The following is a 25,203-nucleotide window of genomic DNA, read 5'->3' on the forward strand; positions in this document are numbered from 1 at the left end:
CACTGTAGAGATTCTGTGATCTATGAGAGTGTCAAACACTCTTGCAGTTGGGAGTTACCTCACATCACTGTATCAGTGTACTTCAGTGAGAAGTTTATTTATCGCACACTATAAAAGATCTGATAATCTTCGCGTTAACACCTTTCTTAAAAGCTTTCTCAGGATGTGGGCAAGGCTGCATTTATTCTTCACCGTTTTGTCATACAGAAAAGGTGCTGTTGACACCTTCTCCTTAAACCTCTGCAGTGGTGGTGCCGTTAGTTAGAAACCTCCACATTATTAACCCAGCAGTGGTGAAGGCTCGGCAAGTTAAAGTTTACTTATTAGAGCCACAAGTAGGCTTACATTAACACTGCAATGAAGTCACTGTGAAAATCCCCTAGTCGCCACACTCAAGAGCCTGTTAGGGCACACTGAGGGAGAATTTAGCATGGTCAATGCATCTAGTGGCATGCTAGCACAATGGTTGACACTGCTGTCTCACAGCGCCAGGGACCCGGGTTCGATTCCTGGCTTGGGTCACTGTCTGTATGAAGTCTACACTTTCTCCCCATGTCTGCATGGGTTCCTCCGGGTGCTCTGGTTTCCTCCCAGTCTGAAAGACGTGCTGGTTAGCTGCATTGGCTGTGCTACGTTTTCCCTCAGTGTACGCAAACAAGCACCAGAGTGTGGTGACTAGGGGAATTTCACAGTAACTTCATTGCAGTATTATAGCAAGCCTTACTTGTGACTAATAAATAAACTTTTTAACTAGCATGTCTTTCAGACTGTGGGGGGAAACTGGAGCACCTGGAGAAAACCCACACAGACACAGGGAGAACGTACAAACTCCGCACAGACAGTGACCCAAGCCAGGAATCGAACCCGGGTCCCTGGCGCTGTGAGACAGCAGTGTTAACCACTGTGCTAGCATGCCTCTAGATGCATTGACCATGCTGAATTCTCCCTCAGTGTGCCACCGTGCCTCCCCCTTCTGTAAACAAGCAAGAAACTGGGAAATGTTGGCATTCCTGGGACATTAACCTGCTCAGTGGTTGACGTCAAGAGGCTATGGTGGTGTTACAGTTAAACTGGCTGAACTTTTGCAGTGCATACTTGTAGATACAAGCAGCACAGTGGTTAGCACTGCTGCCTCGCAGCGCCAGGGACCCGGGTTCAATTCCAGCCTCGGGTGACTGTGTGGAAGAAAGAACAGTACAGCACAGGACAGGCCCTTCAGTCCTCCAAGCCTGTGCTGATCATGATGCCTCACTGAATTAAAACTGTATACACCTACGGAGTCTGTATCCTTTCATACCCATCCTATCCATGTATTCCTCTAGATGCCCCTTAAATGCCGCTATCGTACCTGCTCCCACCACCTCCCCGGGCAGCGCGTTCTAGATATTCACCATCCTCTGTGTAAAAAACCTGCTTCGCACATCTCCTCTAAACTTTTCCTCACGCACCTTAAACCTATTTTCCCTAGTACTTGACTTTTCTACCCTAGGAAAGAGCATGTGGCTATCCACTCACTCCATGCCACCCATAATCTTGTAGAGACCTCTATCAGATCATCCCTCAACCTCTGTCATTCCAGTGAGAACAAACTGAACTAATCCAGCCTCTCTTCATAGCTAATGCCCTCCAGACCGGGCAACATCCGGGTAAACCTCCTCTGTACTCTCTCCAAAGCATCCACATCCTTCTGGTAGTGTGGCAACCAGAATTGTACACAATATTCTAAATGAGGCCTAACTAAGGTTCTGTACAGCTGCAGCATGACCTGCCAACTTTTATACTCAATGCCCCGACCAATGAAGGCACGCATGCCATTTGCCTTCTTGACTACCTTATCCACCTGTGTTGCCACTTTCAGTGATCGGTGGACACATACACCCAGACCTCTCTGCCTGTCAATACTCCTAAGGGTTCTGCCATTTACTGTACAATTCCTGCATGCATTGGACCTTCCAGAATGCATTATCTCACATTTGTCCAGATTAAATTCCATCTGTCATTTCTCTGCCCAACTCTCCAATTGGTCTATATCTTGCTGTCCTCTGACAATCTTCTTCACTATCCACAACTCCACCAATTTTTGTGACCTCTGCAAACTTACTAATCAGGTCAGCTACATTTTCCTCCAAATCATTTATATATACTACGAACAACAAAGGCTCCAGAACTGATCCCCGTGGAACATCACTGGTCACAGCCTTCCATTCAGAAATTCCCTCTAATGCTACGCTCTGTCTTCTATGGCCAAGTCAGTTCTGTACCCATCATGCCAGCTCTCCTGATCCTGTGTGACTTCACCTTTCGTACCAGTTTACCATGAGGTACCTTGTCAAAGGCTTTACTGAAGTTCATGTAAAGAACATCCAATGCCTTTCTCTCATCTATCATCTTCATCACTTCCTCGAAAAACTTGATCAAGTTAGTGAGACACGGCTGCCTCTTCACAAAACAATGCTGTCTTCTCATAAGTCCATTTGCTTTCATTGGGGTTTGCACATTCTCCCCGTGTCTGCGTGGGTTTCCTCCAGGTTCTTCAGTTTCCCCCCCACAGTCCAAACATGTGCAGGTTAGGTGGATTGGCTATGCTAAAATTGTCCCTTCGTGTCAGGGGATTAGCCGGGTAAACACGTGGGGTTACGGGGATTGGCACGATAGCTACAAACATTCAATTCCTCCACCACCGATGCTCAGGTGTGTACTATCTACAAGATGCACTGCAGCAATTCACCAAAGATCCTTAGACACCACCTTCCAAACTCACGACCACCTCCATCTAGAAGGTCAAGGACAGCAGATAAATGGGAACACCGCCACCTGTAAGTTACACTCCAAGCCACTCACCATCCTGATTTGGAATTATATCGGCTGTTCCTTCACAGTCGCCAGATCAAAATCCTGGAATTCCCTCCCTAACAGCATTGTGGGTCAACCCACAGAACATGAACTGCGATTTTTATTCAGAGGGTGATGGGGACCTGGAACTCGTTGCCGGGGGAGGTAGTGGAAGCAGATATGGGCGTCTTGACAAATACGTGAATAGGATGGGAATGGAGGGATATGGTCCCCGGAAGGGTAGGGAGTTGTAGTTCAGTTGGGCAGCGTGGTCGGTGCAGGCTTGAAGGGCCGAAGGACCTATTCCTGTGCTGTAATTTTTTTGTTCTTTGTTTTGACTGTCGCGTCTGCAAACACATGGTGAGCACTCCATTATTATCCCTGAGTTGAGTCTTGCTAATGATCATGGTCAGGAAGTGAACCATTTATCACATGGATCCCAGTTCCTGTTCTCCCCAGTGGTCAGTTTTGTCACAGTTGGCCCAATTAAACACCTGGTCCGTGCAGGCAACCCTGGATGCTAGTAGTGCCAGTGGCATTGGCCATAGCAATGCCATTGGAGGCTGTCGAGACCTGATGAAGGAGCAGCACTCCAAAAGCTCGTGATACCAAATAAACCTGTTGGACTTTAACCTGGTATTGTGAGACCTCTTACGGTGTTGGGAGGTGGTCACTGCCTGGCATTCTCTAACACAAATGATACCTGTCACCTAGCAGTGGCCATCAAGGTTCCAAAGAGTCACATTGGACTCAAAACGTTAACCATTTCTCTCTCCACAGATACTGCCAGACCTGCTGAGTTTTTCCAGCATTTCCTTTTATTTCAGATTTCCAGCAGTCGTAGCATTTTGCTTTTATTACTTGCCAGCCCAAGTTTGGATGTTGCTTGGAGGCTGCTGTACAGTGGTATGGGCTACTTTATCATTGGAGAACTTGAAGCCCAGCACTATAAGAATATCAGCGGTCCTTCCTTACTAAAGTTTAAAGTTTATTTATTAGTGTCGTAAATAAGGCTTACATTAACACTGCAATGAAGTTACTGTGAAAAAATCCCCTAGTCAACACACTCCGGTACCTGTTTGGGTGTACTGAGGGAGAATTTAACACCGAACCAGCATGTCTTTCAGACTGAGGGCGGAAACCGGAGCACCCCGAGAGAGTCCATGCAGACACGGAGAGAACATGCAAGCTCCACTGTCATCCAAGACCAGAAGTCAGCCCAGGTCCCTGGTGCCGTGAGGCAGCAGTGCTAACCACTGTGCCACCCAAGGATGGTTGCTTATGATGCGCCCCCACCCACCATCCAGAGTACCTTCTACACTCTTGCATGTTATCTCCAAACAAACAACGTTCAACAGAGAGGGGCAGTCAGTGATAACCCACTTAGAATCATAGCATCCCTACATTGCAGAAGGAGGTCATTCAGCCCATCACGTGTGCACCAACCATAATCTTACCCAGATCTTATCCTCTTAATCCCATGTATTTGCCCTGCTATTCCTCCAGCATCTTCCAAACCCACAAACTTCCATCTAGAAGGGCAAGGACAGCAGATAAATGGGAACACCACCACCTGCAAGTTCCCCTCCAAGCCACTCACCTTCCTGATTTGGAAATATATCGGCCTTCGCAGTTGCTGGGTCAAAATCCTGGAATTCTCTCCCTAATGGCATTGTGGGTCAACCCACAGCACACGGACTGCAGCGATTCAAGAAGGCAACTCACCACCACCTTCTCAAGGGCAACTAGGGATGGGCAATTAATGCTGACCCACCAGCGACACCCATGTCCCAGGAATGAATAAGAGAAAATGACTCAGTAAGCATGGCTATACGATGTTCTTGCTTTACAAATCTGAGACATCGATCCCCACTTGGGTCACCAGTCACCGAGTGTTGGTGAAGAAGGTTTTTCAGGGCCAACTGGAACTGCCTAAATCTTCTCCTGATCCAAGGCCTTGGATTCTTCATAGAAACTAGAAGCAGGGGTCGGCCATTCTGCCTTTTGACCTTGCTCCGCCATTTCATTTTGATCGTGACTGACCACTGAATTCAATACCCTGATCCCCCTCCTTCCCCCCTCATATCCCTCAATCCCTTTAGCCTCAAATGTTATATTTAATTTCTTCTTGTAATCAGACATTTTGGCCTCAACTACTTTCTGAGGTAGCAAATTCCACACATTCAGCACCTTTTGGGTGAAGAAACTTCTCCTCACCTCAGTCCTAAAAGGTTTAACCCTTACCCTCAAACTATGACCCCTAGTTCTGGACTCCCCCACTATTGGGAATATTCTTTTTGAATCTATCCTGTCTAATCCTGTTAGAATTTTATAAGTTTCTCTGAGATCATAGAATCTCTACAGTACAGGATGCCGCCATTTGGCCCATCAAGTCTGCACCAGCAACAATCCCACCCAGGCCCAATTCCCATAACCCGTTGGATTTATCCTCCAAATCTCCCTAACACAAAGTACGGTCAATCAACATAACTCACACATCTTTGGGTTGTGGGAGGAAACCAGAGCACCCAGAAGAAACCCATGCACATGCGGGGAGAATTTGCAAACTCCACACAGTGACCCGAGGCTGGAATTGAACCCAGGACCCTGGCAGTGTGAGGCAGCACTGTGATCCGCTGTGCCACCCAATCTCACTCCTGTTCCAATGTCAGGGAAAGAGAGGCAAACAAAAAAAGGTGGTTCGCATTGCTGCTTCACAGCGCCAGGGACTCGGGTTTGATTCCAGCCCTAAGTGACTCTGTGGAGTGTGCACATCCTCCACCGTATCAGAGTCGATTTCCTCCTGGTGCTCTGGTTTCCTCCCACAGACCAAAGATGCGTGGGTTAGGTGGATTGGCCATGCTAAATTGCGCGTTAATTGTTGCAAGATGTGCAAGTGAGGTGGATTAGTTGTTGCTGGGGTGGGGGGGAGGGAGAGAGAGAGAGGAGTGTTGGGGAGATACTTAGGGTTATGGGAATAGAACCTGGCTGAGATACTTTGTCAGAGAGTCAGTGCAGACTCGATGGGTCGAATGGCCTCCTTCTCTGCTCTACAATAAAGCAAAAAAGACAAGTGTTTTTACTTTTTTCAGGTGACTTAACCTTCAGGTGACTGAATGTCACAGAGGTTGCTGGTACCCTTGTAAATCGATTATTGAACAACATTTTTGGCATCAAATACAGGGCCAGGAGATGGATAAAAATGAAGCTGGCGCTGCTTATTGAAGCTTGGTTGATGCCATTCAGGTACCTTCATTAAACAGATACAAAGGCAGGGGGGAATGTAATGAAAAGAAAAGCTCAACAAAAAAAAAACAGGTGGCTGGCACTCACTGGAATAAAAGAACATGACTGCTTAATAACATAGTTAACATTTTTATTTCCCAAGGTACAAAAAAAATCATTGCTCAAGAAACATATGGTTATATAAAAATATAGTGTACAAAGTCACAGTTGCGTGAAACACTGGATAAATTCCGCATGGACTGGTGTCATGTCAGTGAATGAGAAAAAGACAACCATCGTACCCCGGCCATAAAAAAACACTGCAATTGAAACTTTGAGATAGGGTTGAACGAGGGGAATTTAAAATACCCCTCAGAAAGCTCAGGGGATGAATGCATCTGCTGAAATCGTGCCACATCAAAACAGGCCAGAGAGGCCTGAGGTTTGATCCCTGGTTTACTTTGTTAGCCAATTTTAGCCAGACATAAAATGGGATACTGAGACTTGGATGTTGGAGGGGGCCTAAATTTGCCAAGATTTCTCTTGTCAATCACCGTCAGTTCTCGGTTAGACTTCCACACCTGGATTCCAGGTGGCAAGTGGTCAAATTTAAAGTAAAAATAAAGTTTATTTATTAGTCAAGAAGGCTTACATTAATACCACAATGAAGTTAATATGAAAATCACCAAGTCGCCATATTCTGATGCCTGCTAGGGTAGACTGAGGGAAAATGTAGCATGGCCAATCCACCTAACCAGTACATCCACTAAGGGACAATTTAGCAGGGCCAATCCACCTAACCAGCATATCTTTCGGACTTTGGGAGGAAACCGGAGCACCCAGAAGAAACCCACGCAGACACGGGGAGAATGACCCGAGCTGGGAATCGAACTCAGGTCCCTGGTGCCGTGAGGCAGCAGTAAGTACCATTGTGCTGCCCTAGGATTAACTGGGATTGGTGGTTTTTTCTTTCTGGAGCAGGCCAACATCTTCTGCTGCCCTGCAAAGTCACACAGACCAATTTCTTGTGGAAGTAGCAGAATGGCACCAACGATTGGAAACGGCACCCTGAACCACTCCGGGACAAGTACACTGGATTGTCACTCCTCTTCCTACCTAATGAGTAGTCCATTATCAAGCTCCTCCTACACCCAAATTGAATGCTGCCTCAGTGCTTTCCCACCAGTGGAAAGCTGTCTTTAATTACAGAGAGGATCCAAATGGTTGGTTGTCCAAAACTCTCAACCATTAAGTCCAATTTGGGGCTGTAGAAACTCGATTTGCCAACTAGTCCTCGGGCAAATTATGACCCAGGTTCTTCAGAACTTACGGGACATCAAAGTTTAAAAGATATAACCACGAGTGAAAACTCAGCATCTGGAAAATATTTAAAACTAACGTTCTGACGATATTCCCCTGCTTTATACCCTTACAACAGAGTGGTTGTCAGGTACATCCAGAAGATGGGCACAGATTGCTTTTATTAGTTAGAGGACATAACACAACATGATGTGGAGATGCCGGTGTTGGACTGGGGCGGACACAGTAAGGAGTCTGACAACACCAGGTTAAAGTCCACCAGGTCTATTTGGTAGCACAAGCTTTCGGAGCGCTGCTCCTTCAGCAATGAGTCACCCGATAAAGGGGCAGCGCTCCAAAAGCTTGTGCTACCAAATAAACCTGTCGGACTTTAGCCTGGTGTTGTCAGACTTCTTACACAGCGCCCCAAACCCAGTTCCCAATTTCAGCTGCAATTTCTACGACCTTTCTCACTTGCCTCTTACCCTCCTCCAGGGTAAACTAAGCATCAGCACACTATTGGCATCTACTGGTACATCACTCATAACTCTACAAGCTGTCTCCAATGCCACCTGCCAGATAAATACAAAGGAGATGGTCGGAGGCAGGTGGCAATATGGTTGGGAACAAGAGAGAATCCATGAGCTTTATCAAAATAAGATTCAAACATCCCTGAAGCTATTGAACGGCAACGGACAAAGTCAGCAAATGACCTGTCAGATCTAAGTTTTCTAAGAATAACACAGGATATTATCACCTCATTGACACTTGATTTCGCCCACTTGTTCATGTCACACGCACTTCAATCAATCCACTGGTCAAGTGATCCAACTCATTAAGTGGGTGTAAAAAAACACCCAGCACATTGATAACCCAAAGGACAACCCCTCGTACAAAATAGTGTCTCATCTGCAGTGAGATACTTTGCAAAACAGTCACTGAATCATTCACAATTTGTGATCCATTATGACACTTCTAAAAATTCAGTACTTGCCCTCCTTTGCCTGTTCCTCCCTAAACACCGAACAACCCCCACCACCCCAAAATTTGGCACACCATGTACTCGACAACAAAATGGTTCTCGCTTGCTTTTGATGCGATGGGGTCTGAGCTGCTCCAGATGCTGGGTTCATGCAGTCAGACTGTCAAAGGGTACCTAACTCAATTTTGACCCAACTCAGAGGTTAAAAACAAACCTGCATTTTGGTAAGCTTCCAGGCAAACAGCAGTAACAGCGGTCAGCGGGCAAAAACAGTCGTGTTCCTCAATCAAGCCAAGAAGCTTCTCCACTCGTTCATTTGACAGTCTCTCCACTGCGCCTTGCCCAACAACGTTTCCACCCCCCCGCCCCCCCCACCCCCCTCAACATCTCTTGATTCCTTGCTTCGCTCCATCACCAGGTCGGGGGTCCAAACCGCATCATCACTTTCTCCTGGTCATCGAGGTCCTTCTGCACTTTTTTCCGCATGTAGAATATGGGACAATCCCGACTGATGAGGGAAAAGGGAAAAGGCAAAAAGTTGTGACATAGAACTTACAGCACAGACAGGCCGTTTGGCCCAACATATTCCTGCTAGCATTTACAGTCCAATCTTCTCACCCCTACTTCATTAAGCCTATCAATTTATCCTTCTATTCCTTTCACCCTCATGTACTTATTTCCCCTCAAATCCATTTCACCTCAAACACCCCCTGTGATGGCAAGTTTCAGATTCCCATCATTCTCTGGGTAGGAAGTTACTCACAAATTCCTATCAGATTTATGAGGGACTAACATGTTGATAGCCCTCAGTTTTCACCACAAGTAGAAAATCAGTCTTTTTGTTCAGTAAAGACTCATCAAATATCCGGGGACAACAAACACAGCAGGAACCCTGAACAATAAAGTTCATTTCTTTTTAAATTTAAAATTAAAGTTTATTCATTAGCGTCACAAGTAGACTCACATTAACACGCAATGAAGTTACTGTGAAAATCCCCTAGTCGCCACACTCCAGTGCCTGTTCGGTACACGGAGAGAGAATTTTGCATGGCTAATGCACCCTAACCAGCGTGTCTTTAGATTGTGGGAGGGAAACAGAGCAATCAGAGGAAACCCACGCAGACATGGAGAGAATGTGCAGACGCTGTACAGAGTGATCCAAGGCCAGTATTGAACCTGGATCCCTGGTGTTGTGAGGCAGAGTGCTAACCACTGTGCCCCCCATTAAAAGGATAGAATTGCTGCACATTGCACAAGGCCTGGTGATGTTTCCTCTCTATGCAACTGTGTTCAGCACCAAGCCATCTTCAAAGTTCTCCTGCCATTTGGGGCTGCACAGTGGTTAGCACTGCTGCCTCACAGCGCCAGGGAGCCAAGTTCGATTCCCAGCTTGGGTCACTGTCTGTGCAGAGTCCATACATTCTCCCCATGTCTGTGTGGATTTCCTCCGGGTGCTCCTGTTTCTTCCCATAGTCCAAAAGACTTGCTGGCTAGGGTGCATTGGCCATGCTGAATTCTCCCTCAGTGTACCCAAACAGGCTCTGGAGTGTGGCAACCAGGGCATTTTCACAGTAACTTCACTGCAGTGTTAACGTAAGCCTACTTGTGACACTAATAAATAAACTTTAAAACTAAAAAAAAAATCAGGTTCAGAGAAAACAATAACATCTTATTTCAGTGTTCGTCTTTAAAAGACAATGATTTCATGAATATGAGGAACTCCAGTACCTCACTAAAATAGCCACTGCTCAAAACAGCAAGTATCTGCAGGTTAATTGATCAGCTATGATGTCTTCTATGATTGTGTAGTGTGTCAGTAGCCAGGCGCAGCCAGAAAATCTCGAGCGATAATCCCCTTTCGGCTCCCTCACAAACGATGTATCCGTGGGCCTCTATTACTTCTCATCTACATGCTTTCTTCCAAAGACGTGTGAGTCAGGTGGACGGGCCATGCTAAATTGTCCCTTAGTGTCAGGGAGATTAGTGGGGTCAATACGTGGGGTTACGGGGTAAGGCCTGAGTGGGATTGTTGTCTGGTGCAGGCTCGATGGGCCAAATGGCCTGCTTCTGCACTGTAGGGATTCTATGATTCCTCACTATGCTACTGGCGGCCATGTTTTCAGCTGCCAAGGCCCTGAGCTCTAGAATTACCCCCCATAATCCTAATGTCGCTTGACCTCAATAAGAGATAGCTTAAGTGTATTAAAACCTATCCCTCTGACCAAGTTCTTGGTCATCTGTGCCAACTCTTACGTGGCATAACGTCAAACATTTTTTGTTAACGTTCTTGTGAAGTGCCATGGGACTATTTGCCATGCTAAAGGTGTCCTATATATGGAAGTTATTGTTGTATGGGGATGATAGAATTGGCAAGGCCCAACCATGCCCGAGAATAAATTACAGCTTTAGAACACGAGGGAAGAAAACCCACAAAAACATAATTTTGAGGAAGTTAGGGTCCTTTGCAAGGCGCTTGGAACACAACACTTTACCTCCACCTAGAAAAAGACCTGGATTTGGGTGGTGGAAGGAACAAGAAGTTCACATAAAGCGCTGCAGCACCAACCCACCATGCCAAGGTTTGCAGATGGAAGCAAAAATTGGCCATGTTGATGACAGTTGGAAGAAAGTCATAGAGTCATCAATGGTGAGGTAGATAGAAAAATGGCAGAAGGTAAATCAGTCCAGAGAAGTGCAAGGTAAAGCATTTGGGAAAGCAAACAAAACATGGGAACACGCAATGGTAAGAGACTGAAAACTGTAAAATGTTTTTTATAAAGTTTATTTATTCATCACAAGTAGGCTTACATTAACACCGCAATGAAATTACAGTGACAATCCCCTAATTGCCACACTCTGGCATCTGTTCGGGTACACGGAGGGAAAATTTAGCATGGCCAATGCACTCTAACCAGCATATCATGGCGGCGGCGGCGGCGTGTGTGTGTGTGTGTGTGTGTGTGTGTGTGGAGGAGGAGGGTGGCAAAGACACGCAACCAACTGGAACACCCGGCGGAAACTCACACAGATACAGAGAGAACATGCAAACTCCACGCAGACAGTGACCCAAGCTGGGAATCAAACTCGGGTCCCTGGCGCTGTGAAACAGCAGAGCTAACCACAGTGCTGCAGAGAAGCAGAGGGCCTTGGAGTATATAATCACAGATGCCTGAAGATCAGGTAAATAATGTGGTTAAAAAGGCACACAAGATACTTTCGTCCATTAGCTGAGACACAGACGAGCAAGGAGTTTATGGTAAAACTGGATAAAGCATTCGTCAGGCACAGCTGGAGCTCTATATACAGTTCTGGTTATTGTATCACAAGGCAGATGTGATCGCAAGATCTAGACAAGATCTAGACGGAGATGTTCCCAGGGCTGGAGAATGCTAGCTATGAGGAAAGATTTGATATGCTGGGATTGTTTTCTTTGGAGCAGAGGAGGTCGAGGGGCGGTTTAATTAGTGTTTAAAATAACAAGGGAACTAGTGAGGTCCTATCAAGGGACCTCACAGCGCCAGGGACCCAAGTTCAATATCCCGGCTTGGGTCACTAACTATGTGGAGTTTGCACATTCTCCCCATGTCTGCATCGGTTTCCTCTGGGTGCTCCGGTTTCTTCCCAGAGTCCAAAAATGGGCAGGTTAGGTGGATTGGCCATACTATTAATTGCCCCTTAGTGTTAGGGGACTAGCTAGGGTAAATACATGAGGTTATGGGAATAGGGCGTGGGTGAGAATGTGGTCGGTGCAGGCTTGATGGGCCAAATGGCCTCCTTCTGCACTGCGGGATTCTATGATTCTAGTTAAAGGCAGAGTTGCAGACCCTCATTCTGCTTGGGGCAAAAATCCTCAACTTCCCTCCACTCTTTTATCTAGGAAATGAAGGACTTGGCTCCCTTAGCCGAGAGGTCAATAAGTGAGAGACATAGATTTAACTATTTGAACAGAGGGGAGTTGAAGAAGAATTATTTCACCCAGAGAGTGTTGGGAGAATGGAACTCACTGCCTGAAAAGGTAGAGACAGAACACCCTCATCATATTGAAAAGGTACTTAGATATGCATCGGAAGTTCTTTACCTACAATAGATACACGTAGGACAAGGGGCCATGGACTTAAGGTGAGGGGGGAGAGGTACAACACAGATATTAGAGGGAGGTTTTTCACACAGAGAGTAGTGGGGGTATGGAATGCTCTGCCAAGTAAGGTGGTGGAGGCAAACACACTAGAGTCCTTTAAGAGTAACTTAGACAGGCACATGACTGATGGGTGGATATAGGATATCCTTTTAAATAAGGGTCATTACCATTGGGGCGTCCCTGGTAATGTAAATGGGTATAGTATGATAATAATGTTTTTTCTCTTTTCATTCACAGGTTTTAAGTCGGTCCACCTCGTGTCCAACGAGGGGCATACACGCGATGGGTCGTACCGGGGCTGCTCTTGGTTGTTTGAGATTGGCCTAGTGCTTCATGTCGTTAGTGTGTGCCTAAACTGGACAAGATACTGGGCAAGATGACAGCTCAGTGACTATTGCTGATTACTGTGCAGACACATGGATTTGGGCCGGTGTCTGTGGGAGCTTGCGCATTCTCCCCGTGCTTGCATGGGTTTTCTCCGGGTGCTCCGGTTTCCTCCCACACCCCAAAGTTGTGCTGTTAGGCTGATTGGCAGGAATAAATTGTCCCTAAATCAGTTTCCCTCAGTCTGGATGGCCATAAAACATTAGACAGGGATCGTGGGTAGAGAGGTGGACGGGTGGTGTTGAGATGGCGGCGCGGGCTCGTTGGGCCGAAGGGCCTGTTTCCCAGGCTGATTTTGTTCTTTGTACAAGGTTACAGGCCAAGGGGGCACAGTGACTAGCACTGCTGCCTCACAGCGCCAGGGACCCAGATTCAATTCCGGCCTCAGGTCACTGTCTGTGTGGAGTTTGCACGTTCTCCCCGTGTCTACATGGGTTTCCTCCGGGTGCTCCGGTTCCCTCCCACAGTACAAAGATGAGCTAGTTAGGTGCATTGGCCGTGCTAAATTCTCCCTCAGTGTACATGCGTCAAAGTGTGGTGACAGGGGGAATTTCACAGTAACTTCATTGCAGTGTTAATGTAAGCTTTATTTGTGACAAATAAACAAACTTTACTTTAGAAAGTGAAAATTAGGCTGGATAGTTCCTGTTCAGCCATACCAAATGGCCTGTAAATTTCAGCAATAAGAGAAAGCCAGTTAAAAGCCAACATTGATCACTGCTGCTGACTAAAACACGCATGGGGCAAGCTGTCTGCTAGGCCTTAGGTTCTGCACAGGGTAAGAAGTAGAATCATAGAATCCCTACAGTATAGAAGGCAGCCATTTGGCCCATCAAGCCTACAGTGACAACAATCCCACCCAGACCTTATTCCTGTATCTACCCTGCTAATCTCCCTGACATGAAGGGGAAATTTAGCATGGCTAATCAACCTAACCTTTTTGAAGAGTGGGAGGAAACCCATGCAGACACGGGGAGAATGTGCAAATTCCACACAGACAGTGACCCGAGGCTGGAATCGAACTGGGGTCCCTGGCACTGAGAGTAAGTAACAGGAAGGGGGAAAAGCGAAGGGAGCAATTCCAAACTCACAAAGCATATAAACAAATATGCATCAAACGTGGGTGGGGAAGGAGTAGTGGGACAGCAAAGAAATTGTAAATAAAGCCTGAATCAGACCAGAATCCTTTTACTTCTTCCTTTTTGCTCAGTCACTGCTGAATAATGGAAGTGGATGGTGTACCAGACTGTGCAGTGTTGTGGTGAGTGTAGCCCAACTCTGACACGTCTGCATCAAATAACCAACCACCCCCGCCCACTCGAACTGCAAGTGTGGGACTGTGCAACGCAGTATTTTCTGACATTACTGAAACGTTATGGTCTGTTGGAAATATCTTCCTCACCATACAATGAAACTTTAAAGTTAATTTACTTATCCATTAGTCACAAGTGAGGCTTACATTAACACTGCAATGAAGTTACTGTGAAATTCCCCTAGTCGCCATACTGCTCGGGTCAATGCACCCTAACCAACACGTCTTTCAGAACGTGGGAGGAAACTGGAGCACCCGGAGGAAACCCACACAGACACGGAGGAGGAGAATATGCAAACTCCACACAGACTGTGATCCAAGCCGGGAATCGAACCCAGATCCCTGGCGCTGTGAAGCAGCAACTAACAACTGTGCCGCCGTGCCATCCTTTAGAAATGAGATAATTCAACTTGTGGCCCTTGCCTCATATAAGACTCACATTTATACAGTATGTTCCACAGCCGCCGGAGGTCTCAAATCACTTTACACCCAATGAGATTATTCTGAAGTGCCATCTATGTTGTAATGTAAAAGGTTGCGAAACATGAATATTTCCAAACTACCCGTAAAAATTATTTCAGCATGACTTGAAAATGGGAGCTCACGTACTGAGATCCCACATAGGGAAGGGTAGGCCAATATTCCATACTTTGAATTTAGGCGTTAGCCACAGGTAGCACTTTCCTTGGAGTCAGAAGGTTGTGAGTTCCACTCCAGAGACGCGAGCATAAAATCAAGGGAGATGCGCCAGTGATGTACTGAGGGAGTGGTGTACTGCTGGGAGTTGTGGTCCTTCAGGTGACACATTAAACTGATGTCCTATCAATTCTTTCGGGAGGACTTAGAAGATCCCACTGCATTAGCACAGAACAGCAGGGAAGTTCTCCCCATTATGGGCTGCACAGTGGTTAGCACTGCTGCCTCACAGTGCCAGGGTACCAGGTTTGATGCTGGCCTTGGGTCACTGTCTGTATGGAGTCTGCACGTTCCCTCCGTGATTGAGTGGGTTTCCTCTGGGTGCATCGGTTTCCTCCCATACTCCAAAAATGTGCACATGAGGTGGGCTGGCCATGCTAAATTGCCCTTTGAGTCCCAAGATGTGTAGGTTAAGTGGATTGGACATGACAAATGTGTGGAGTTGCTGGGGTGGGAGTGTGGGGGCCTCAGTGGTCTGCTCTTTTGGAGGGTTGCTGCACACTTGATGGGCCAAATGGCCTCCTTCTGCACTGCAGGGATTCTATAAATATGGATAATCTAATTCCCATTCTTCTATCCACGTCACAAATAGATTATTTGTCAGTAGTAGGCAATGCTGTTTGTGAGAACTTATTATGAGCAAATAGCGTGCATAAATTAGTTGCCGTGTTTCCTACATAACGACTACGGCTGATAGAAGTACATCTGAAGTGTAAAATGCTTTGGGATATCTTGGAACCATGAAGAGCACATTACAAATGTGTCAACGGCTCGGAATACTGCGGCGAGCAACTTGCCTCCCGACTTTCCAGAGCTTATCCACCAAACACAAGGCACAAGTCAGGGGTGTGATGGAATACTCCCCACTTGCCTGGATGGGTGCAGCTCCAACAACACTCAAGAAGCTTAACACCATCCAGGAAAAAGCAGCCTGCTTGATTGACACCACATCTACAAGCATTCAATCCTCCATCACTGACTATCAGCAGCAAAGGTGTGTGCACTATCTACAAGATGCACTGCAGCAATTCACCAAAGATCCTTAGACAGCACCTTCCAAACCCATGACCGCTTCCATCTAGAAGAACAAGGGCAGTAGATACATGGGAACATCACTCCCTGCAAGTTCCCCTCCAAGCGACTCACCATTCTGACTTGGAAATATATCGGCTGTTCCTTCACTGTCACTGGGTCAAAATCCTGGAATTCTCTCCCTAACGGCATTGTGGGTCACAGCACGTGGCTGCAGCGATTCAAGAAGGCAGCTCACCACCACCTTCTTAAAGGGATGGGCAATAAATGCTGGCTACCCAGCGATACCCATGTCCCACAAATAAATTAAAAAAAATACAACCAATATCCTTCAGTGAACCCAAATAGATTCTTCCTCCATCACTTAAGATTAAGCAAGTTGTAACATGCTATCACATCAGGCAACCCAGAATCTTTCTGTTCTGTTACCGCCCCCCCCACAGATGCTCCCTAATCATTGCGGCATTGATTATGTTTTACATCCTTCTGCAGCAAGCACAGGACCCATCCGTCATTACCTGCCCCAAGCTCCAGATAGGAGGCTTCGCTCTTCATGTGGGCTAAATTCCGTCCACATATCTCACCCTTCCACCGGACATTACTTGATTACAGGGACATTAAACAGCCCTTGGATTTGCAACCATCGAAGCAACTCGTAAATCACGCTCATTGGCAACAGAGGAATCATAAATGTCAATTGCGAGCCAGGGCTCTCTTGACAGCAATGAATCCTTTCTCACGCACCCAACTGCCCTCAGATTGGAGATAACCACGGCAAGTTATGCTATCTCATCTTGGTGAGAATTGTGCACAACTCGCAGGTTTGGGAGTTTTTCTTTGCGGTGCGGGGGGCAGAAAAATTCTCATGCTAGGGTAAGCAGAATAAGAGAGAGTATTGCACAGAAGCAAACCATTTGTCTGGTCAGAGTTGATATCAATCCCCCTTAAGGCACATTAAAGTTTTGAAATCTGAATGAATAAAACCCATTTTCTTCTTTCCAGGTTCTAAGCTATTTTATTTATTTATTACAAGTAGTATTTATTTATTTGTCACAAGTAGTTATTAGCTGTAGTTGTAACATAGGAAACATGGCAACAAACTTACGCACGCTATTTGCGCACAGTAAGTTCCCATGAACAGCATCGCCTATTTCTGACAAATATTTGTGATGTGGATAGAGGAATGGGATTTAGGCAATCCAAATCTATAGAATCCCTGCAATGCAGAAGGAGGCCATTTGGTTCATCAAGTCTGCACCAAGGATATATTGGCCTCGGAGGGAATACAGAGAAGGTTCACCAGGCTGATACTGGAGATGAGGAGGTTAGCTTATGAGGAGAGATTAAATAGACCGGGCCTGTACTCGTTGGAGTTTAGAAGGCTAAGGGGGGATCTTATAGAGACTTACAAGATAATGAAGGGGCTGGATAGGGTAGAGGTAGAGAGATTCTTTCTGCTTAGAAAGGAAAACAGAACTAGAGGGCACAGCCTCAAAATAAGGTGGGGGGGCAGTTTAGAACAGAGTTGAGGAGGAACTTCTTCACTCAAAGGATGGTGAATCTCTGGAATTCTCTGCCCATTGAAGTGGTGGAGGCTACCTCGTTGAATACATTTAAGTCATGGGTAGATAGATTTCTGATAGACAAGGGAATTAAGGGTTCTGGGGAGAAGGCGGTAAAGTGGAACTGATCCACTTCAGATCAGCCGTGATCTTATTGAGTGGCGGGGCAGACTCGAAGGGCTAGATGGCCTACTCCTGCTCCTATTTCTTATGTTCTTATGTAACTCTCCAAAACAGCATATCACCCAGGCCCCACACGCCCACCCCATCAACTCCTGAGCAGGCGCCAGAGTGTGGCGACAGTAACTTCACTGCAGTGTGAATGTAAGCTTACTTGTGACACTAATAAATAAATTTTAAACCCACGCAGACACAGGGAGAACGTACAGACTCCGCACAGACAGTGACCCAAGCCGGGAATTGAACCCGGGTCCCAGGCGCTGTGAGGCGGCAGTGCTCACCGCTGTGCCACCATCCTGCCACCGTGCCGCTTCTCATTAAATCGGAAATTGAAAAATATTTCTGAGTATTGATTTCAAACACACCCCAACGTCCCACAAACCAAAAAGCAACACATATGACTAACACAAACAACCTCAAAGCGATTCTCCTCTGAATTTGGTAGTGAAATGATTGCACAGTGTATGTTGTGTGCGGCTGGTGTGAGCAGAGTGTGTGTTGTACGTGCATATCAGGACTATATCTTCAGCACAAAAGGCAGCTGCAATTCACGATCCATCATATTGAAATTGGATGACAGTAAGTTTTAACCAATCCATCAACCCAAAAATCAAGGTAAAGGAATATAATGGATATTATTTTTAAAATTACTTTGATAAATCAAAAGTATTTCTCCATTCGCCTTCTTTGTGAACATTTAGATGTCCCTTGAACCCTTGTATACTTCAGGGGCTTTGCCTTTTTTGATATATCTACCATTTTTCCACTGTGTAAGATTGTTCAGAAAGTACTACTTTACTTCATTGCTGCTGTGTGCTCCTACCAGGAGGCATGTCGTCAGAAGTCTGAGGTCACATACCAATTGACTGAAGAACAGCTTCTTCCCTGCTGCCGTCAGACTTCTGAATGGACCTACCTCATAGTAAGTTGATCTTTCTCTACACCCTAGCTATGACTAACACTACATTCTGCACTCTCATTTCCTTCTCTATATACGGTATGCTTTGTCTGTAATAGTGTGCAAGAAACAATACTTTTCACTGAATGCTAATACAGGTGACAATAATAAATCAAATCAAATGATATGTCACGTTCCTCTGTTTTGCGCCATCAGGAGAATGGGGATGAGAAAAGTATCAGCCATGATTGAATGGTGGAGCAGACTCGATGGGCCAAGTGGCCTGATCCTGCTCCTATGTCTTATGGTCTTATCCTCACACATCCAGTGTATCCCATCTGCAACCGCTCTATGACTTCCATTACTCCACTAAGCACACCCAGGAAGACCCCTCTTTCGATTGCCTCCTAGTGCACATCTCTGCAGCTTTTCAGCTCCGATCAAATAGCCAAAATACTGACACATTTTAGAGATTTATTTTGCTCTTGCAATTTCAAGTATCTTTGCATTTTTACTTATAGTCTGCAAGAAGAATTTTATGCATTTGTTGTAACATCCATGTAGGATTTAGAGGCTCGAGCAGGTCATTCGAGCCTGCTCTGCTGTTCAATATGACCATGTCTCATTTGGCTGTGGCCTCAACTCCACTTTCCGATCCACTCCCCATTAATCTCAACTCTCTGATCTATCAAAAATCTGCCGAATTCTGCCTTGAATAAATTTAATGATAAAGCCTCCACTGCTTTCTGGGAAGAGAATCCCACATATCCACAAACTTCAGAGAAAACCTCAGGGCGGCATGGTGGTTAGCACTGTTGTCTCACAGCTCCAGAGACACACGTCCGATTCTGGCCTTGGGTCATTGTCTGTGTGGAATTTGCATGTTCTCCCTGTGTCTGCATGGGTTTCCTCCAGGTGCTCCGGTTTCCTCCCACAGTCCAAAGATATGTGGGCTAGGTGTGTTGGCCATGCTAAATTGCCCCTTAGTGTGCAAAGATGTGCAGTTTAGGTGGACTGGCCATGCTAAATTGCCCCTTAAGTGTCCCAAGATGTATAGGTTAGATGGAGTAGCCATGGGGAACATGCAGGGTTATGGTGGATAGAGCCGGTCTGGGTAAGATTCTCTGTCAGAGTCAGTGCAGATGGGCCGAATGCCCTCTTCTGCACTGTAGCAATCTTTCTCTCTCGAGCGATCATTGTAACACGACATTCTGCACCCTCTCCTTTCCTTTTTTATGAATGGCATGCTTTATTTGTATGGTGCAAAAGAAACAATACTTCTCGTATATTAATACATGCGACAACAATAACGGCGGCATGGTGGTTAGCACTGCTATCTCACATCTCCAGGGACCCGGGCTCAATTCCTGGCTTGCGTCACTGTGTGGAGTTTGCACATTCTCCGTGTCTGCGTGCATTTCCTCCAGGTGCTCTGGTTTCCTCCCACAGTCTGAAAAACGCGCTGGCTAAGTGCACTAGCCATGCTAAATTCTCCCTCAGTGTACCCAAACAGGCGCGGGGTATGGTGACTCGGGGATTTTTCCACAATAACTTCATTGCAGTGTTAGTGTAAGCTTACTTGTGACTAATAAATAAAGTTTATTTTTTAAAATCAAATCAAACTACAAATGCTATAATTCTATGATATGAAAAAATGCCTCCTCATCTCAGAGTTAAATTTCTTAAATTTCAAAGCCTCTGTTTCCTCTACATATCTTCCATGTAATGTCTTCAGCGTTATTTTCACTGCACTCAAAATACTTTGAATTCCTCAACACTTCCTCATAACTTAGCTTTCTGAAAGTCTGATATGAATCGCAGTTGTCAGACATGAGAGCCCGCCAAATCCCTGTGAAGGTATAAGATTCTGCACATAGCAACTCTAGCCCCATCAACATTGACACTTTTTGTGTGAGGTAGGGTTAAGGAATTTTGCCAAAACAGCATCCATGTCAATCCCGTGGTCCAGTTGGATCAGTTATTGATGGTTTGATTTGGTTCATTATTGTCACATGTATACATTGACAACACAATCACTGTATACCATGACAATAATGTATACCATGAAAATTGTTATTTCTTCTGCACTATACAGAGAGCATACTGTTCATAGAAAAGGAAGGGAGAGAGTGCAGAATATAGTGTTACTGTCATAGCTAGGTTGTCGAGGAACATCAACTTAATGCAAAGTAGGTCCATTCAAAACCAAAAGAGAAAATGCTGGAAAATCTCAGCAAATCTGGCAGCATCTATAAGGAGAGAAAAAAGCTGATGTTTTGAGTCCAGATGACCCTTTGTCAAAAGTCTGACAGCAGCAGGGAAGAAGCTGCTCGAGTCAGTTGGGAAGTGACCTCAGACTTTTGTATCTTTCTCCCGACAGAAGAAGGTGGAAGAGAGAACGTACAGGATGCGTGGGGTCCTTGATTATGCTGGCTGCCTTGCCGAGGCAGTGGGAAGTGTAGACAGATTCAACGGATGGGAGGCTGGTTTGCACAATGGATTGGGCTACATTCATGACCTTTTGTGGTTTTTTGCAGTCCATGAGTACGGTACTGAATACATTCCACTGTGCTAAAAACTGAGTAAAGGCACAACCATGTAGTCCCACAATACAGAACTTTTCATGAAGAGTTAACTAATATGAGTTGAGGTTTCAAAATTGACCACATTCTCTTGGCTTAGCAAAGGGAAGAAATGAAATCAGGCTAGCTCATGAGCACTACCCTTGCTGGAAAGTGCATGAGTGTCAGCAAAGAGAGGATTAGAGCATGCTGCCACCTCCCACAAGATCGAGCATCCTGCCAACACTCAACACCAGCACATTATTTCTGGTTGTATCACAGCTTGGCATGGCTCCTGCTCTGCCCAAGACTGCAAGAAACCACAAAAGGTCGTGAATGCAGTCCAATCCATCACGCAAACCAGCCTCCCATCCATTGACACTGTCTACACCTCCCGTTGCCTCATCAAAGCAGTCAGCATAATTAAGGACCCCACGAACCCCGGACATTCTCTTGTCCACCTTCTTCCGTCAGGAAAAGGACTCAAAAGTCACATACCAACCGACCAAGAAAAGCTTCTTCCCTGCTGCCATCAGACTTTTGAATGGACCTACCTCGCATTAAGTTGACCTTTCCCTACACCGTAGCTATGACTGCAACACTACATTCTGCACTGTCTCGTTTCCTTCTCTTTGTACGGTATACTCTGTATAACTCGCAAGAAACAATACTTTTCACTGAATGCTAATACATGTGACAATAAAATCAATAATAAATCAAATCAAAATATGTGGAGAGGGCTGGTGGCCACAGCAAGGCTTCAGCAAGGGCATTGGGGGTAAGTGGTGGAAGGAAAAATAGGGCAAGCAGTGGAAAGAGGAAGAGCATTAAACGATAAATTATTCATTCAGTGCTGTCTCTCGTTAAAGCAAAATACAAACAATATAAACAAATGTTTTCTAGGGACTGGCCCGGGAGCGGCATGGGATGCAGGCATGAAAGCTAAAAGGCACAGTATATTATCACAGGTGAAAAGACCAATTTGGAAGACTAAACATACTGGTGAGGTGAGGCCAAGTTGGATTTTGAAAGCCTGCAGTTGTTTGAGGATCGGCAGACTAAGCAAACCTTAAAGAGGTTCTACAATTTTGAGGTCCCTATCAGGATATATTCAAGAATCACAGACTGGGTTCGACAAAGCAGTAGCTCCACAATGAGGAACACCATCTGTGGGAGTGAAAAGACCCTTGCTCACCTGGTACAAAGCACATCTTCGTGCAGACTGCCCTGACATCGCTGGCATTGTGTCCATAAGCGTGAAAACTTTTCCTCCAACAGCTTCAGCTGCGAGATCTGAGTATGAGAAAAACACCCCCAGGGTCAGGTTTACAAGGAAATGTCACGGAAGAGAATAACAGCAATAAAACACTGAAACAAGTGCCCGCAAAAGTATAACAACGGCTGTAGCTCGCTTTCCAGTATCATGGGAGTCAAGCCTTAATAGGAGTGAAAATCAGAGGTTAGCCTATCTGTGTTTATTAAAAATCATGCATCTTTGAACACTTCAGGTCAACTTTTTCATTGCAATGTCATCATAAGATATAGGAGCAGAATTAGGCCTTTCTGCCCATTGAGTCTGTTCTGCCATTCGATCATGGCTGATATGATTCTCATCCCCATTCTCATGTCTTCTCCTAGGAACCCTTGAACCTCCTTATTGATCAAGAACCAATCTGAAGTAAAGTATAAAATTTATTTATTAGTCACAACTAAGACTTATATTAACGCTACAACGAAGTTACTGTGAAAGTTCCCTCGTCGCTACACTCCGGCGCCTATTCGGGTCAATGCACCTAACCCTCAGGTCTTTCAGACTGTGGGAGGAAACCAGAGCACCCGGAGGGAAACCTACGCATAGGAGAATGTGCAAACACCACACAGACACTGACCCAAGCCGGGAATTGAACTCAGGCCACTGGCGCTGTGAGGCAGCAGTGCAAACCACTGTGCCTCCCTATCTCTGTCTTCAAGACACTCAATGACCTGGCCTCTACAGCCCTCTGCGGCAATGAGTTCCACATATTCACCACCCTCCAGCTGAAGAAATTCCTCCTCATCTCAGTTTTAAAGGAGCATCCCTTCACTCTTGAGGTTGTGCCTTGAGTTTTAGTCTCTCCCACTATGTAAACACCCTCTCCACATCCACTGTGGGATCTAGGCCTCTCACTGGCAGAATATCATAATTATCGACCAATGCATTTAGTTTCCGTTATAAATTTAGACATGGAAACTTACAGAACAAAGGTTAACACATGATATTAAAATTGGGACTGAATTACACCTATGCAGCCTTGATCAATTACGCCCTGCTTTTTTTTTGGGATTTTACAGGACGTGGATGTCACTGGCAAGCCCATTCCTTGAACCAACGGGCTTGCTAGGTCATTTCAGAGGGCAGTTAACAGTCAACCACTTTGCTGTGGATCTGGAGTCACATACAAGCCAAACGTGGTAAGATTTCCTTCCCTCAAGGACATTAGTGAACCAGATGGTTTTTTTTTAAAACGGCAATTGATGATGGTTGCATGGCCCCGTTGCTGAGACAAGCTTTCAATTCCAGGTTTTAATTAATGAATCAAATTTAAATTGGACCAGCTGATGTGGTGGGATTAAACCACATGATCTCAAGGGTATTAGCCTGGGTCTCTGGATTACTGGTCCAGTAATATTACCACGCAGCCACCTCTCCTTCTAACTCAGCTTCATCTGGTCTTGAATCCCTGCGCCTGTAGATAATTAGCACATTATTAAAAATTGTGTGCTCCTGATCACAAATTTTACCCTTTGTCATCATTCCATCACATTTTTCAGTCATTAAAAAGTGCTATTCAATATCTCCAATTCCATGTAATCTTGCCAGATGACACAATGTGCAGATTGTGGGCATATGGTGGTTCTGCAAAGTCTTTCCCTTAATCACTAGCTTGCATATAAATAAAAGGAGCAATTTAATAGTTAAAATCAAACGAAAAGAAACACATGGAAAGACTCTGTATTTAGAGTGTTATTTTTCAAAGGGTATTGTGGGTGTACCTGCAATTCACAGACTGCAGCGTTTCAAGAAGGCAGCTCACCACCACCTTTTCAAGAACAATTAAGAATGGTCAATGAATGCTGGTCTAGGCACAGACATCCACATTTGATGAATAAATAGGAGCGACGATGTCCTATTGGTATTATCGGCAGACCATCAATCCAGAAACTCAGCTAATGATCTGGGATCCTGCGTTCGAATCCCGCCACAGCAGATGGTGAAATTTGAATTCCATAAAAGAAAAATCTGGGATTCAGAATTTATACTGTGTGGAGTTTGCACATTCTCCCCATGTCTGAGAGGGTTTCCTCCGGGTACTCCAGTTTCCTCCCAGAGTCCAAAGATGTGCAGGTCAGGTTGACTAGCCAAGTTAAATTGACCCTAGTGTCAGGGGAATTAGCAGGGTAAATGTATCGGGTTATTCCACCATACTGAACACAACTTAGATGAATTACTGAGGAAATATAATGCATTTTAAAGTCCATCACCAGGAGTGTCTCAGTAGCAGCACTATTGACCGAGTCCCCAAAGGGTATAGGTGTTAGATTGGGTCTGCAACAGATGGTGAGGGAACCAACAAGAGAGAAAAAAAACTTGACCTCATTCTCATCAACGTAGCCATTGAAAACACAATTGTCCATGACAGTATTTGTAGGAGTGACCACTGCACAGTCCTTGTGGATACAAAGTCCCATCTTCACACTGATTTCACAGAATCCCTACCGTACAGAAGGAGGGCATTCGGCCCATCGAGTCTGAACTGATTACATTCCCACCAGGCTCCATTCCCATAACCTTTATTTACCCTGCTAATCCCCTGAGTAGAAGTCTCACAGCATCAGATTAGAGTCCAACAGGTTTATTTGATATCACTAGCTTTCACAGCGCTGCTCCTTCATCAGCAGTCCTGACACAAGGGACAATTTAACATGGCCAATCAACCTAACCCACATATCTCTGGACTGTGGGAGGAATGATGTGTCTTTATATGCCCTGTTTGTGCATAGAACTCCCACTCATCTGAAGAAGCAAGTGCTCCTAAAGCTAGTGGCTTTTGCTACCAAATAA

At 45.5% G+C, this 25,203-nt stretch overlaps 1 protein-coding gene across 1 annotated transcript in view; it reads right to left on the reverse strand.

Moving 5' to 3' along the window:
- Positions 1-7,746: 7,746 nt before the first annotated feature.
- Positions 7,747-25,203, reverse strand: part of pold1 (polymerase (DNA directed), delta 1, catalytic subunit) — a 182,736-nt gene continuing 165,279 nt past the window's right edge. Inside the window, exons 26-27 of the mRNA XM_080217759.1 lie at positions 22,297-22,394; positions 7,747-8,846 (exon numbers count right to left, since the gene is read on the reverse strand). Coding sequence (XP_080073885.1) covers positions 8,750-8,846; positions 22,297-22,394 — 195 coding nt within the window. The 3' untranslated portion in view covers positions 7,747-8,749. The remainder of the gene's footprint in view (positions 8,847-22,296; positions 22,395-25,203) is intronic.

This window comes from Carcharhinus amblyrhynchos, chromosome 35, assembly GCF_965287045.1.
Source record: "Carcharhinus amblyrhynchos chromosome 35, sCarAmb.v2.hapA, whole genome shotgun sequence".
NCBI classification, from domain to species: Eukaryota; Metazoa; Chordata; class Chondrichthyes; order Carcharhiniformes; family Carcharhinidae; genus Carcharhinus; species Carcharhinus amblyrhynchos.